At 40.9% G+C, this 15,189-nt stretch overlaps 1 protein-coding gene across 7 annotated transcripts in view; it reads left to right on the top strand.

The window, feature by feature from the left end:
• Window positions 1-15,189, top strand: part of ECD (ecdysoneless cell cycle regulator) — a 16,334-nt gene extending 1,145 nt beyond the window's left edge. For 5 of the 7 annotated variants that reach the window (XM_005301727.3, XM_005301729.5, XM_024107544.3 and 2 more), the window contains 12 exons: window positions 1,316-1,433; window positions 3,094-3,181; window positions 5,110-5,288; window positions 6,078-6,270; window positions 7,122-7,250; window positions 8,499-8,624; window positions 10,569-10,651; window positions 10,744-10,850; window positions 11,298-11,481; window positions 12,987-13,054; window positions 13,136-13,353; window positions 13,937-15,189. In XM_005301727.3, the coding sequence (XP_005301784.1) occupies window positions 1,316-1,433; window positions 3,094-3,181; window positions 5,110-5,288; window positions 6,078-6,270; window positions 7,122-7,250; window positions 8,499-8,624; window positions 10,569-10,651; window positions 10,744-10,850; window positions 11,298-11,481; window positions 12,987-13,054; window positions 13,136-13,353; window positions 13,937-14,179 (1,736 nt within the window). In that variant the 3' untranslated portion in view covers window positions 14,180-15,189. The remainder of the gene's footprint in view (window positions 1-1,315; window positions 1,434-3,093; window positions 3,182-5,109; window positions 5,289-6,077; window positions 6,271-7,121; window positions 7,251-8,498; window positions 8,625-10,568; window positions 10,652-10,743; window positions 10,851-11,297; window positions 11,482-12,986; window positions 13,055-13,135; window positions 13,354-13,936) is intronic. The other 2 variants (XM_005301730.3, XM_065552005.1) reach the window with 1 other exon arrangement.

The following is a 15,189-nucleotide window of genomic DNA, read 5'->3' as shown; positions in this document are numbered from 1 at the left end:
TATGAAAATAAAATATGCTGGTGGTATTACTGAGTGATGTCTGTATATCTTTGGGCCCAAGAGGAGGAGAAACTGAAGCTGTTATGAGTTTGTTCACTGAAAACTCAGTTTTTTTATAGTATTGTTAGTTTAACCCCTTTCCTCAAGTGAAAAGTTGCGAATCATTCTCCATATTTTGTTGTGTTGGTACTGCAGTTCTCACTAAGGTTGCCTGCTGTTTATCTTGCTTTCTTTCTGTTTGATATTGCTGTTAACAGAACTACTAGCACAAAACATTCACCATTTCAACTACTGAGTCATGTTCTGTCCCATTTCTCCCCATCCCCAATTATACTATATAGTGCAGCATTTCTCAAACTGGAGTCCCTGAGGGTACTCCAGGGGGTCCATGGGCCCTGCTGATCAACTCCTCCCCCTCCCTCTATCTCCCGGAGCCTACTGAAGCCAACCCGGGAGATTTTAGGTGCTAAAAGTCCGGCGGGGCTAAAGCAGGCTCCCTGCTTGCCCTGGCTCCGCGCCACTCCAGGAAGTGGCCAGCGAGGGTCTCTGCGTGCTGCCCCCGCCCCAAGCGCCGACTCCACAGCTCCCATTAGCTGGGAACTGTAGCCAATCGGAGCTGTGGGGGCGGTGCTTGTGGGCAGGGTCAGCTCTTGGAGACACCTCTCCCCCCTGCCCCCCCACCCCCGGCTGTCCCGCCTAAGAACCGCTGCCAGAGAGATGTGCTGGTTGCTTTCAGGAGATGCCCGAGGTAAGCGCCGCCTGACCAGAGCCCGCAACCCTCACCCCCTCCCACACCTGAGCCCAAAGCCCACACCCAACCTCCCTTCCAGAGCCCGCACCCCCTCCTGTACCCAAACTCCCACCCAGAGCCTGCATCCCGCATCTCCTCCTGCCCCAGCCTGGTGAAAGTGAGTGAGGGTGGGGGAGAGCGAGCAACGGAGGGAGCAGAGGGAGACCTGGGGGGAAGAGGTAGAGTGGGGGCGGGGCCTGGGGCTGAGCAGGGCAGGGGGAGCTTGGGGATCCCTGAAAAATTATAAATCAAAATGGGGGTCCTCAGGTTGCTAAAGTTTGAGAACCGCTGACACAGTGAATAGATTGAAACAACGAGTAGTCCGGTGGCACCTTAAAGATTAAAAGATTTATTTGGGCATTAGTCTTTAAGGTGCCACCAGACTGCTCATTGTTTTTGTGCATACAGACTAACACAGCTACTCCTGATACATAATGAATAGATTGACCATGTTTTACAGACCATTAATAGAGATGATACTGCTTAACTTCTGTCTTGAATTCTTTTTTTAATGCCTCCTCTCAGGAGATATCCCTGCACATATTGGTGGTGTGACTAAATTTGGGGATAATATTGAAGATGAATGGTTTATTGTGTACCTCATACAGCAAATAACAAAGAAGTTTCCAGAATTAGCAGCAAGGTACCTCTAACACATTTTCAGCGTTTTGTGAAACTGTAAATTAAAGACTTTTAAGCTCCTTCAATGACAGCTATTGCTGTACTCTAAACCTCACCAGGATAATATTAGATTGCTTTTTCAAAAACATTTTTCTGTTGTCAAGATGGGGAAAACAAAAGACAAACAACTTTTCCTTCTAAAACAGCTTGAAAGTGTTAACTGGAGTCTTACCATTTACTTCAGTACGTGTAGGCTGGATCCCAGGTCTACACTTAAAACGCTGCGTCGGCGCAGCTGCATTGCTGAAGTGAAGATGCTCCTATGCTGATGGGAGAGCTTTTCCTGTTAGCATAGTTAATCCACCTTCTCAAGAGGCGATGGCTATGTCAATGGGAGAAACACTCTCATCAACATAACACTGTCTACATGGGGAGTTAGGTCAATATAACTACGTCACTCGGGTGTGGATTTTTTACACCCTGGAGCAATATTCTTATACCAATATAGGTCTGTAATAGACCTGGCTCCAGTGTTCATGTCAGACATCTGAGTTTGTGAAGTATTTATTGAAAATAGAAATCATTGTAGTGGCTTTGTACTAATGGTTTCTTGTCATATAGGAGAAAGTAAGGAAAAAGAGATTAGCAGTTGAGTTGTCCACTGTTAGTATGTTCAGAAAAGTACACAAGTAATTTTTCTGTTTTGCTGGTCTTTCTATAGACTGTTCATTGAGGGCCCAATTCAGCAAAGTGCGTAATCATGTGCTTAATTTTAAGCACATGCATAGTCCCTTTGAACTTAGTTAAGCATGTGCTTAAGTGCTTTGGTGTACCAGGGCCTGAGGGAGAATACAAATCTCTGTAGTTTGAATTTTAGGATTACTATATAACAATATCTTCTTAATTTTAAATTTTACTCTTCTCTAGGATAGATGAAATAAAAGTGCCTTTTAGGGTGACCAGACTACAGTATAGTTAGTGCTTGACATTGCAGCATCTGTGTATAGAAATAATATTCCCCCAGTCTTGTTCTTAATTGTGTTTCTATATAAACTGTACTTGAGCATATTGCATGTTTCCAATCTTTTCCTAATACACCTTTACCCTGATATAACGTGACCTTATATAACACGGTAAAGCAGTGCTCTGGGGGAGTGGGGCTGCGCACTCCAGTGGATCAAAGCAAGATAGGTGAAACTGCGTTATATCAAAAACGCGGTAAGATTTTTTGGCTCCCAAGGACAGCTTATGTCGAGATAGAGGTGTACATGGCCCAAATAAATGAGTCCTATTCTTGTTCATAATACAAATGTGACTAAAAATTTTGCAGACCTCGTAATTTACTATCAATGAAAGAACTCGTTCAAGTGGAGGAAACGTTAGGTGACTTCCATATAGGAACATGCAAAAAAAAATCGTGGAAACCCTATTTAAGGCTGCTACCAAGTAAAAGGGGAAATGCCTTTCCTAAAAGGAGCAGGCAGCTGAAACCTCTAACCATGTAATGGTACATTTCTGTCTTGTTTTAGAGGATTAAGAGGGGAAAAAATCTTTAACAATGAATGTGGGGTGTTTTTTGTAAAGTGATGAAGCCCCCTTTCACTGAAACAATAACTGATAATTATTTGTCATTGTGCTATACAGGGCCATGTTTAATAAGACACTGATTTCTATTTGGTTAGGGTTGATGACAATGATGGTGAGTTCCTGCTGATAGAAGCAGCTGACTTCCTCCCAAAGTGGTTAACACCTGAAAATAGTGCCAATCGGGTAGGTGAAATTGTTATGCAAGTGGGCAGGTGACTCAATATTGTATTGAGTTCACTGCAGTATTCTTTCACCCCTGCAGACTTAAAATCAAATCCCAGCTTAAGCTACAAATGAAATTAGTTGACCTGTCTTATTCTCCTATCTCCATCGCAAATCTACACTTGGCACATTGTTCGTAAAGGCATCTCTGGACTGAACCAGAGTCTTGTGATCAGCTGCTTGATCTCTTTGACCACAGTCTACCCTTCTTCTGTTCTGTTTTTTAATAACTATGCCTACCACGAAAATTTACTACAGGCTTAGCAGTTGAACACATTATGTGTTCTATCATCCCATTCATTTGAAGCTATACATGTCATCTAAATTTGTTAGTAAGAAATATTCTCTAGTAGTTAAGCAAGTGTGATTACTCAGCATACTTTTTCCTCACAAAATGGTTCTATCACACAGACCATGCTTAACATTTTTGTTTTACCTTTAAAGTTACTGGAACTTCTGGGTACATAATATCAATATTACATAAAACAGTGTAAATGCTGATGTAGCCTGTGTGTGGCACTACTGATATTATATAATCAGTAAATATAAGTGAGTGTCTTGGCAGCACTTAGTTTAAATGACAGGATGGAATGATACTTATTGGCAGGGCTGTTTTTTCTCCCGAATGCTCTTTATTTGGAAAAAACAAAACAAAAACACCCCACAAACAAACAAAAACTACGCAACCTTCTTTGGACATATAGAGCTATTTTAGCTCCTTTACAAGGAGATCAAAAGTGCTTTACAAATGTTCAGCAAGGAGAGAGAAGTGTTCTCTGTTCTACAGATGGGGAAACTGAGGGCTGGTCTACACTGCGGGGGGCGAGGGGGAGGTGGGGCGATCGATCCAAGATACTTTGACTTCAGCTACGCTAGTTGCGTATCTTGGATCGAATTACCTGGGGTCCAGACGGCACAGGATCGGTGGCCGCGGCTCCCCTGTTGACTGCACTACCGCCGCTCGCTCTGGTGGAGTTCTGGAGTTGACGGTGACCGCGTTCGGGGATCGATATATCGTGTCTTAACGAGATGCAATATATCGATCCCGGATAAGTCGATTGTTACCCGCTGATACGGCGGGTAGTGAAGACATACCCTGAGACACAGAGCGATTACACAGCCAGGCAGTGTCAGTACTGAGATTTGATCCTAAGCCTCCTTACCTCCTTTCTCTAAGGGTACGTCTATACTTACCTCCGGGTCCGGCGGTAAGCAATCGATCTTCTGGGATCGATCCCGGAAGTGCTCCCCATCGACGCCGGTACTCCTGCTCGGCGAGAGGAGTACGCGGAGTCGACGGGGGAGCCTGCCTGCCGCGTGTGGACCCGCGGTAAGTTCGAACTAAGATAGTTCGACTTCAGCTACGTGAATAACGTAGCTGAAGTTGCGTATCTTAGTTCGAAGTGGGGGGCTAGTGTGGACCAGCCCTTAGTGAGGAGACCTCTGATAGAAGACCAAGCATGCTATTTGTGCTGTTATAGAAACTGAAATAAATTAAAAATTCATTTGACTGGACCTGTTGCCGTCAGAATTGTTCTGAATCAATGATTGAGTCATGAGTCTTCACTGCACCCAATGAGGCTCTCTGAATAATTACCTCCTTTCCTCAACTTCTGCTTCTTGCATCAGTTCTCTTCTCATACTCCTAATTTCTAATGTGTTCTCTGTAGTTTGGAGAAATCCAAAAAAGTCCATATAATAGATAAATTCATTAATCTATGTGTGAATATAGATGTTCCTTCTGATGTGCCATTTCGATCCTCTCTAACCATCCCTTCACATGGAGAATGTTTTTGTAACTATGTATAAATTCACCAGTCATTCATTAATTAAGACCGCTATGGAACACTAGCAAAATTTTGCCTAATGAACATGTTACATTTTGTCAGGTTTTTTTCCACCGAGGAGAATTGTGCATCATCCCACAGCCAAAGACTCCTGGAGAGGAGCCTTGGCTACCTGACACCAATCCAACAATCCTGCAGACATTAATGCTATTGTCCGCACACCCAGAGGACTTCCTGGCCACAAAATCTATTAGAACAGCAGTATATAAACGCATCAGTGGGTATGTGGATTATTTTTTCTGATATTCTTTACCAGAATGTTCTGATACTGAGCTCTCTAGGGAACTTACCTCCCATATCTTATGTATCCATGGTATCTAAACCATTTTCCTGTTAACTATGATGAGGTTACTCCTATCCTGACAGATCTGTGCTAATTTCTTTGGCATTCTTATGAGGGGGACCCTAACAACGCTAGGCCCATACACTATATTCTGATCTCAGAACTGACACCTCAGTGGTTCAGGACTAAATTCTAGTCTTTTACAAAAGGACAACACTCTTTCTTCATTCGACTTCCAGGAAGGCTGACAGCAATTTCGGCCTTTCCATAGAAGTGTGTGTCTGGGCTCTCAGCTGAGAGACAGAAGTAGAATGTCCTTCAGACCATCAACTTGCATTCAGGAATGGTCAGTAAGGGTCACTGGATTGGTGGTAGAAATTCCTTCACAGAAGACGAAACTAGGGCTGAGCAAAATGACTGTAATTTGACTCCTCTGCTTATTACAAAGAAGCTATACAGCTAGCCTGTTGGGCTAGTTCAAAATGATGCATTTCCCCAAAATGGGGGGTGGGGAATGGGATTTCACTGATCTTGTCAAAAAAGATTGGCTATGCAAGTCTCTTGTAGAAACATTGCAGAAACATTATTGACTAGTATTCTAATTTGATTTCAGATTATTTTAATAATCTGGCATAATGTACATTCTGATATTAAATGAAAGAGGAAACAGGCCTATATTAAATGGCTGGTCATGTCTGTAGTATTTTTTGTATTTTTCCTGCCACAGGTATCCTGAGAAAGTCCAGGCCTCCCTTCACCAAGCCCACTGTTACCTTCCAGTGGGCATTGTGGTAGTGTTGAAGCATCGCCCTGCACTGGTAGCTGCAGCAGTCCAGGCCTTTTATCTGCGAGATCCCATTGACTTACAAGCATGTCGCCCTTTCAAAACTTTCTTGCCCAACACACGTATTATGACTTCAGTAAGTGATCTTTCTGCCTTTAACTTATTGCCATTCTACTGACTGCTTGATTGATGGATATACTGTTCTGTTTCAGAGTAGCAGCCGTGTTAGTCTGTATCCGCAAAAAGAACAGGAGTACTTGTGGCACCTTAGAGACTAACAAATTTATTTGAGCATAAGCTTTCGTGGGCTACAGCCCACTTCTTCGGATGCCACAAGTACTCCTGTTCTTTTTGTTGTTCTGTAGTCATGTTAGGAAATGTATGGCTTTCAATTTTAAAACAGTATGTTTGCTAATTAATTTTTCTTGAGGGCAGTCATGAATTACTGTTTGCTTTAGGAATGTTGTGTCCTGCCGCTATATAGTCAAACAGTAATGGGAACTAGATGATTATAGACTATAAAAAGTTTTGTGCCATCGTTCCCCAAAGCAACCCTAAAATTAGAAAGTCTAAATTCCTTTTATCTATGCTTTCTTTCTCTTTCTGCCCCAATAACTAGGGGAAACTCCTTTTTCAAACCTTATTGGGCAGGGTGGATGGTACTTTGCCACTCTTTTTTTCTTCCTTCCATTGCTCCCAACCCCATTCTTCACCAGAGTGAGGCCTCTAAGCAGCCACCTGCTGACTTTATTTATACAATAAGGCCTCACTGAAGTCATCCAGCTCCCAGAAGGAGAATATTGGAATTATGACATAAAAATGGGGGGGAAATCACCAATCTTTAATTACCATTGTAGGTGTTACTTGTAACAACTGCAGGTGTAAAATAAAATTCAGACAAAAGTATGGCTTTTTATTTAAGTTGGTATCTCTTCTAGAAAATCATGCTACAATATGTATAATTATTTTTAATTTTGATATTTACAGGTCACATTCACTAAATGTTTATATGCACAATTAATGCAGCAGAAGTTTGTTCCAGACAGACGCAGTGGATATACATTGCCTTCTCCTGTACACCATCAATACAAAGCACATGAGCTAGGCATGAAACTGGTAATGTCTTTTTTACATGTCTCCTACACTTATGTTTTGTTTTTGTTTTCCCCTCTAGTTCATATTTTGGGGGGTGGTTAAATCATTAGGGGTACCTCTTTATTTTCCCCTGGCTTGCTTACAGAGAGAACTTGGAGCCAAACAGCAACTTACATCCCCAAAAGGATGCTGTATCAGACAGCTGTAGAGGACTGTTTTTACAGATTGGGCATAGGTATTTCCTCCAAGTACTTACCCTTTAAGTAAATCCATTCCTTTTTCTCAAACTTTACTCTCTCCCTCCCCCAATCTCAATCTAGTTCCCAGCTATGCTTCTCCCAAGTCATTAAAGAGAATCTTCCACTCTTCTTGCAGGAGAGTTGTCTGTCCTAGAAAAATAGGAACCCGTAACTGGTTACTAGTGTATCTCCTCCACTGGAAGTTGTACCAGAAGGATCCAGATATTCTTACCACCATATTGTCTTTGTTGAAAAACTAAGTTTTATTCTAGGAAAATGGAAATGAGACCTTTGCGAAGATGAAAGATCTCCTTTGTCCTTGCAGCCCAGGAGAAATAGATGGGCCTCCTCTTGAAGCCTGTCAACACATCTTAATCATTTGTTAGGATTGCTGCTGAGTGTCATGGGCAGGGATCCTACTTTCCCATGATAAAAACCCCAAAATGCTCTGATTAAAAAAATCCCATAAAAATCCGTCTTTTTCTGCGATTGAAATGAATTGCTGAACTTTAGTTTCTCTAGCCACAATATATATAGATATCAGTTGAACACAGTGTTTTATTGATATATTTACAATTTTTAAGGTGACCGCCAAAGACCTACCACCCAGGGCTGACAGTCCAAGTCCTACCTATTCTCCTGATTATCTGAATTTTTGATTATCCGATCTGGCCCCAGTCCCAATTAGATCAGATAATTGGGGTTCTACTAATATATATAGTTTCCCACAAAATGTAAAGAAATAAAGGATTCTCTATTTAAAAAAAAAAAAATCCACTTTTTTCCTTGCAGCAAATGGATTTCTAGGATCCCTGATCATGGGCCACCTCCTTGCTATTCTGGAAGTTGAGAACTCTGCCTCTGCGGTACTCTGAGGCTATCATGTTCCAGGGAGCAGGCATCAAATCATTTATCTTGTGACAGAGTCAGGAGCTTACCACTACTGAGTTCTTTGTGCAGTCATTTAAAGCGAACTTCAACAAACGTGTCATATTTAAGAACCTATGTTTCCTGTATCTCTTTTATATAGGCTCATGGCTTTGAAATATTATGCTCCAAGTGCAATAAAGTTTCTCCTGATTCCAAGAGGCAAGTATTAAACACCCCCTTTTGGGCCAGTTTCCTCAACAGCCTGAAGACAAATAATTATTTCAAGGTAAGGAACTGTCTCGGTCTCTCTTTGTATAACTCGGGAAAAACAAAACCAGCTTTCAAATTTCAGGCAGAATTTAGGTAGAGGCTGAGGGACATAATTCCTCTCATCATGAAAGATAAGCTCATGTCATGGGAGAGACCACTCCTAAATTCTGTATACAGTACCTTTTCTTTCCCTTCCTCTACCCCACCAAATAGTTTAGAATAAAATGTCTTCACAAATGAAAAGACATTGTAGGATTTGGGGATGAGCTCCTACCTACCATGAATGAAAGGATAGACTTGAAGGAAGCCAAAATTACAAGTGCTGTTACATGCAAGTGCTTTTATTTGTATATATTGAAAACAATAATATGAAATAGTAAATGTATTGGGAATATAGTTTTGTAACGATTTTGTTTCACAAATCAAATATACTTAAATTCCACACTTGGAATTTAACATGATGCATGCTGATCCCTCTGGTCTTCTGCAGCTGATGATTTAAAAAAACAAAAACAAACAAACAAACAAAAACTCTCCTAATTCTGACCTATCATTCCTTGGCTTATAGTTTAAGTTGACAAGTCCTAACCTTTTTAGAATGTTTGCAAAAATATTATTAAATGCAAAAAAAAAGTACATTCCTGCAACGCCACACTTACGAATGTAAATGTGCAAACATCAGGAAATTCATCTATGGTTCTCACAGCAGCTGTAACCCTGCCTCTTTTTTGTTATATATTAATATATTCAGTGTGGTTGCTGGTGTGGGAACCATAACTTTGCATTTCCTGGTTTCTTTGTGTGTAAGATCAACTATATTGCTGCATAACATTTTTTTGGCATGTTTTCTTTTCTTTTTAATTCATGCCCTACTATTAGCAAAACGTATGCCCATTTTCTGCCCTCTACTTTGTGTGTAAGTGGGAAAAGTAGTATAATTTACCTCATTGTTGCTAGAGAGACTAGATGCATGAGGTAATATCTGTGTAATCTCGAAAACTTCTCTTTCACCAATAGAAGTTGGTCCAATAATAGATTTACCTCACCTGCCTTGTGTCTCTAGTATTCTAGGACCAACACTGCTACAATAACACTACAAACCAACATTGTTACAGTCACTGCTTAATTGCTCCCGTTTACTCCAGGCTGCACTAAGTAGGATTTGTTCCTAAAGAGCCAGTATATGCAAACCAATAACTTGGGCCCTACCAAATTCACAGCCCATTTTGGTCAATTTCACCGTCAGAGGATTTTAAAAATAATAAATTTCATGATTTCAGCTATTTACATCTGAAATTTCACGGTGTTGTAACTGTAGGGGTCCTGACCCATAAAGGAGGCTTTTGGGTTTTTGGGTGGGGGGGGAGGGAATCACAAGGTTATTGTAGGGGGGTTGTGATACCGCTACCCTGATTTCTGCGCTGCCGCTGGTGGCAGCGCTGCCTTCAGAGCTGAGCAGCTGGAGAGCAGCAGCTGCTGGCTAGGAGCCCAGCTCTGAAGGCAGAGCAGCTGCCAGCAGCAGTGCAGAAGTAAGGATGGTATGGTATGGTATTGCTACCCTTCTGTACTGCTGCCTACAGAGCTGGGCCCTCAGTCAGCAGCTGCCACTCTTTGGCCACCCAGTTATGAAGCAGCAGCACAGAAGTAAGGATAAAATAACCTTGTGACCCCCCCTGCAACTCCCTTTTGGATCAGGACCCCCAGTTTGAGAAACGCTGGTCTCTCCTGTAAAATCTGTACAGTATAGGGTAAAAGCACACAAAAGACCAGATTTCATGGTCCGTAACGCATTTTTCATGGCCAATGAATTTGGTAGGGCCCTACCAATAACTAAGCAAGGAAACTACATTGTGATATTCATCCCCATTTCACTACTAGTGGCAGTTCCTCTGGACACTGCTATGAAAAGGAAGTTGAGGGAGGATTTGATACACTAGTGTTGGTGACCTGTTTTAAACAGGGAGAACTGGAAGGATCTGCTAAGTACCTGGACCAGCTGCATATGGCAGAGAATTACTTCCAGCAGTCTATCAAGCCTGAAAGGTAAGAGTTACTGTAAACTGATATTGTTAATGTCTGTATGTTCAATTAGATTTCATGGGATTTTTACAGATGTGGGGGGTTTTTTCTTTTAGCTCTGTTGCTATGAGTCCAGGTGAAGAAATCTTGACCTTGCTACAGACGTTGTCCTTTGATTTGGATGAACTTGAAAAAGAAGCTGCCAGTCTTCCTCCTGAGGATGGTGAGTGAAGGTGGTGTCATGGGAAATTAGGCACTGCTCTTTATATAACAAATGGCTACAGAAGTTCAGTCTCCACGTATATTCAATTTCAGCCTTTGTCCTGAGACTGCCACAAGCTTTTTTGTGATCTTGCTAGTGGAGAACTCTCTACTAGTTTGGACAACCAGTTTGTTTTGTGTAAGCCACCAAATACGAGCTGGTCTGTTGGCCCAGTGTGATAAAATGGTGTCAGACGTATTTGTCAAGTGACCTCTTCCACCAACCCCTTTATAGCTTTTCTCATTATCAAACATTTCAGAATTTCCATATAAAGTATTCATGATTTACAATAAGTAGGCATTGTGTTAACATTCATCTTACTGATGAATATTTCCCCCATTTTAAAGTGACCGTATTCCAAATTTGATCTTGTAGGTTGACAAATATGCTCCCTTTCTGTTATTTCAGATGATGGTTGGTTGGAGATCTCTCCAGATGATCTGGATCAGATCCTGAGTGAGGCATCAGGTAGAAATGAGTCAATTCCTCCCTCAAATGAGGAAGATCAGAAGTATGATTTGGCAGAGGTCACTGAAAGCATGAAGGCTTTTATATCTAAAGTCTCAACACATGAAGGAGCAGAAACTCCATGGTATTTGTTTAAATATCTGGCATGGTGTATGTAGTGCATTGCTCTTTTATGTTGCAACCCTGTTAGTAATGCTGCAATTCTGGTAAGGGTTCAGCTTTTCAAGCCAGCATAGCTAAGCTTGAGTGATTTGTTAATGTCACTAGAACCCTGAAACAGAATTACATTCTTAGTTTATATACACTTTTATAACATGTTGAGCTACTACCAGTAAAAATATCTGAAAGCTGTCTTATTTTCAAAAACTCTCACTTCAGTTTTCTGTGTGAATCCATTTTCTTAACTTAGGTTCCTCGTGCCCATCACCATAGTGTCTGAACAACATTGGGGCTCTTTGGATTGTATACATCTGAGGATCGTTGTCTTATTGTGTATTGTGAACTTTTCTAACCACAGAGAATTACTAAAAATGTCCCTAATCAGGCTGCACATAGACAAAATTATAATTTATGGCTATGTTGGGCGTGCCAGACCTCTTAAGATGAAGACCATACATTAGCATAATACCTTAGAATTCATAAAGGTAAACATTCCAAGTAAGCAGTGCAGAACAGCAGTGTGGTATCCGTGTGTAACACCTACTTTCTTATATCTAACAAAAATAAGGAAGTGCTGCACATTCCAAAACATAGCCCAAAGAGTGAAAAAAATCCTCACTGTGGGTGTTTCAGTATTTTCTCACTTGCTTATTTGACAGTAACACAGCTGCTAAGTTTCTTGTTACACTTAGCAAGATATTCAGCATAAACATTAACAGCCACCTCTTACTTACAAGTAAGTAGAAGGTGCAGTGGTGTTTCTGTTTCAGCATTATGGATGTTGAGAATGTGTAGCAAGTCCTTATTTTTAAGAGCTTGAGAGTTGGCTATTTTGAGTGGACTGTTGTGAATTTTTTAAATAGCTATATTAATACTAAGACTAGAAGCATAATCCTACATATGAACATCTATTAACAAATTTAGAGCCTCATCAGTTCCCACTCCCCTTATTTTTACCCACTTTAAAGTGTAAGAACTTGATTTTGATCATGTGTGCAGATGTCTGACACATTCAGAGAAGGTGATTTTTAAGATTCTCTCTCAAACAATATTCTGATCTCATATTTGGATAAATCAAGTCCACGGGTGTTTTTCCCAGACATTCTCTTGAAGGCTCTGCATAGCATAGCATGCCTCCCCTTCTCCCCAAAAGAATACTGATCATGTCTTCCTTGGGTTGATGGGCACGCAATTCATCCAACAGGGAGCAATGTGAGACTCTCACTATCCTCCCCACTCCATGTCAGCTTTCCATGTGCACGATTTTCCATGTCACTCTCAGCACCTGCTGTCCTAGGGCTAAGCCCTTGAGCATGGCAGTGTATTGCACTGCCACTAGATCACCAGTCCAACACCCCAAACTTTTCACTCCTAATTCTGCCATGGTTGATGCAAAAAGTTCTTGCCCAAGGATACCACACCAGATGTACAAGAGAATGGATTTATGGAGTAATTGTTCTTAAATTTCAGGTCACCTGCTGAGGCCTGTGTCACCTTTGATGTTGACTCTTTTACAAATGCTTTAGACAGAATATTAGGTGAGATCTAGTTTCTTTATTAACTTGCTACTCTGTTTCCTGGCCATCCATATACATTGCATTGACTTGATTTGTATATAGGCGCAGACTCAGAAGAGCTGGACTCAGATGATCTGGATGAGGAGGAGCAGTTTGAGTTCTTGGACAGCGATGAAGACTTGGATTCTGAAGCCCATGGTCAAGAGGAAAAGGCATTGCCAAACAAAATGATAGGAAGTCTCAGATCATACATGGATGACATGGACTGCGAACTGACGCACACCAATGTTGGTAAAAGCTTCGTCACCCCAAGGAAAGTGGTATGTATGCTTTGGGTTTTTGTAATTTATCTCCTTCTGTGAAAGAGGAGGTAGGGAGTAGAATAATAATCTAAGCATCCGTGGCTGATGCACATGCTCAGAGATCAGGAACTCTTTCCAAAGAAATATCCTACATGCAAACAATGTGTGCTGTAGCTATACCACTAGACTGATTCTGTATATAAAAAAGCTAAACTTTTGGCTTCCACAGTAGCTTCAAATCCTGGCTTCATTTCTCTATAGCCTTCTCTTGGGACTTCTTCTGCATGATGATTCTGATAGTGTGATTGTTTGGTTCATGAACTCCTGCCCTCCATGACTGTGTGGGACATACTGGACTTTAACTTGGCTTCTAAACTATCTGCTTAACTCACTTGTGGTGGGTGTTTTTTTTCCTCCCCTGCCTTGATTGTGCAGAGTAATTCTGGTAGTTTCATAGATCAGTCTGTGCCTTCCCTGCTGTCTTAGTCAGGAGCTTCTCCCGTATGGTTGCTTTTCACCATGTACCACCAGTGATTGTCATAAAGAACCTACATGTAATCAAATATTTGTCTTTAAAATTTACTCTCTGTATGTGCTACAGGCTAGTTCTGCTAAAGAACCTCTGTCTCGAGATGCTGACTGCGCCTTAGAAGATGATTCTGATGCAGGAGATACTGATTTGACACCTGTGGATGTAGATCTGAACCTAGTGACTAACCTGCTGGAATCATATAGTGCTCAAGCTGGACTTGCAGGACCTGCCTCTAACATCCTACAGAGTATGGGGGTGCATTTACCTGAAAATTCAGACCATAGATGCATTAATAGCAGAGCAACGGATTAATCTGTTATCCTGGTTCAGAGGCCGGTTTGTGCTTCTAATCCCATCCTGCAGAGTAGCAATGGTATAGCAGACACTATGAATGGTTTCAGTACTAAACACTTCAATATGTTTTACGTGGCTTTAGATGTGTGTGCAAAATACTTACCTGATAAAAGTTTGTCTGATTTGTTAAATGCAAAAAGTTGCCTTGGGAATAAAGCACAGTTTTCTCTTGTGCTAGTATATTTTAGAAAAATTGTAAAGATTGTTCTGATTTGAATGAAAATTTCCTATCTCTATTATAAAAGCTGTGTATCCAATATAAAGATCATAATCTAGGTGATACTGGCACTCTGGGAAGACTCCAGGTCTTGCTTTCTTTTTCTTGGCCACTCACAATTTTTTTTGTCTCTTTTAGCCATTAATAAATGTTTCATTTTAGTGGCTAAAATGTGGATGAGATGCAGATCCTCTTGAAATGCTGCTATGTCAAGAAGGATATAATAGAGAGATCACACACCAACAGTAGTACCCTCTTCTGTCTTCTACTTTTTGCTGTTGATATGCACAAGCATCTGTCTGCCCAAAAAGCACCCACAGACGCACACAGTTTCTAAAGTACGAAAACTTCAGTGTAAGCAGTTTTGATGAGTAGTGAAAACTATACAGATTTCTTCAAATAATGGAGAATTGTAGATTTACCAGCCTGGGTATTTTAATATATTTTTCTATAAGCATTTTTCTAATTTATTTAAATAAAGATATACAAAAGTACAACTTGGTTGCTGTAACTTTTTTTTCCTTTGAAGTTGCGCTTATTTTTCTCAGGTTAGTACTGGACATCCTCAGAATAAAAAACATTTCTTAACACCATTGTATTTGAAAGAAAGCTCGTGACCAAACTTGGCTTTTGTTTATTTGAACTACCTCAAGTGGCTGAAAAATGATTTTGTGCCAACAGTATCTGTATGTGGGCCCAATCTGAACAAGTCTGTCTTGCTTTAATAAAAGTTTAACTGGAAGACATCCAA

The sequence above is a fragment of the Chrysemys picta genome, chromosome 7 (assembly GCF_011386835.1).
Source record: "Chrysemys picta bellii isolate R12L10 chromosome 7, ASM1138683v2, whole genome shotgun sequence".
Taxonomy (NCBI): domain Eukaryota; kingdom Metazoa; phylum Chordata; order Testudines; family Emydidae; genus Chrysemys; species Chrysemys picta.
This window is presented reverse-complemented; position numbering and strand designations above follow the sequence as displayed.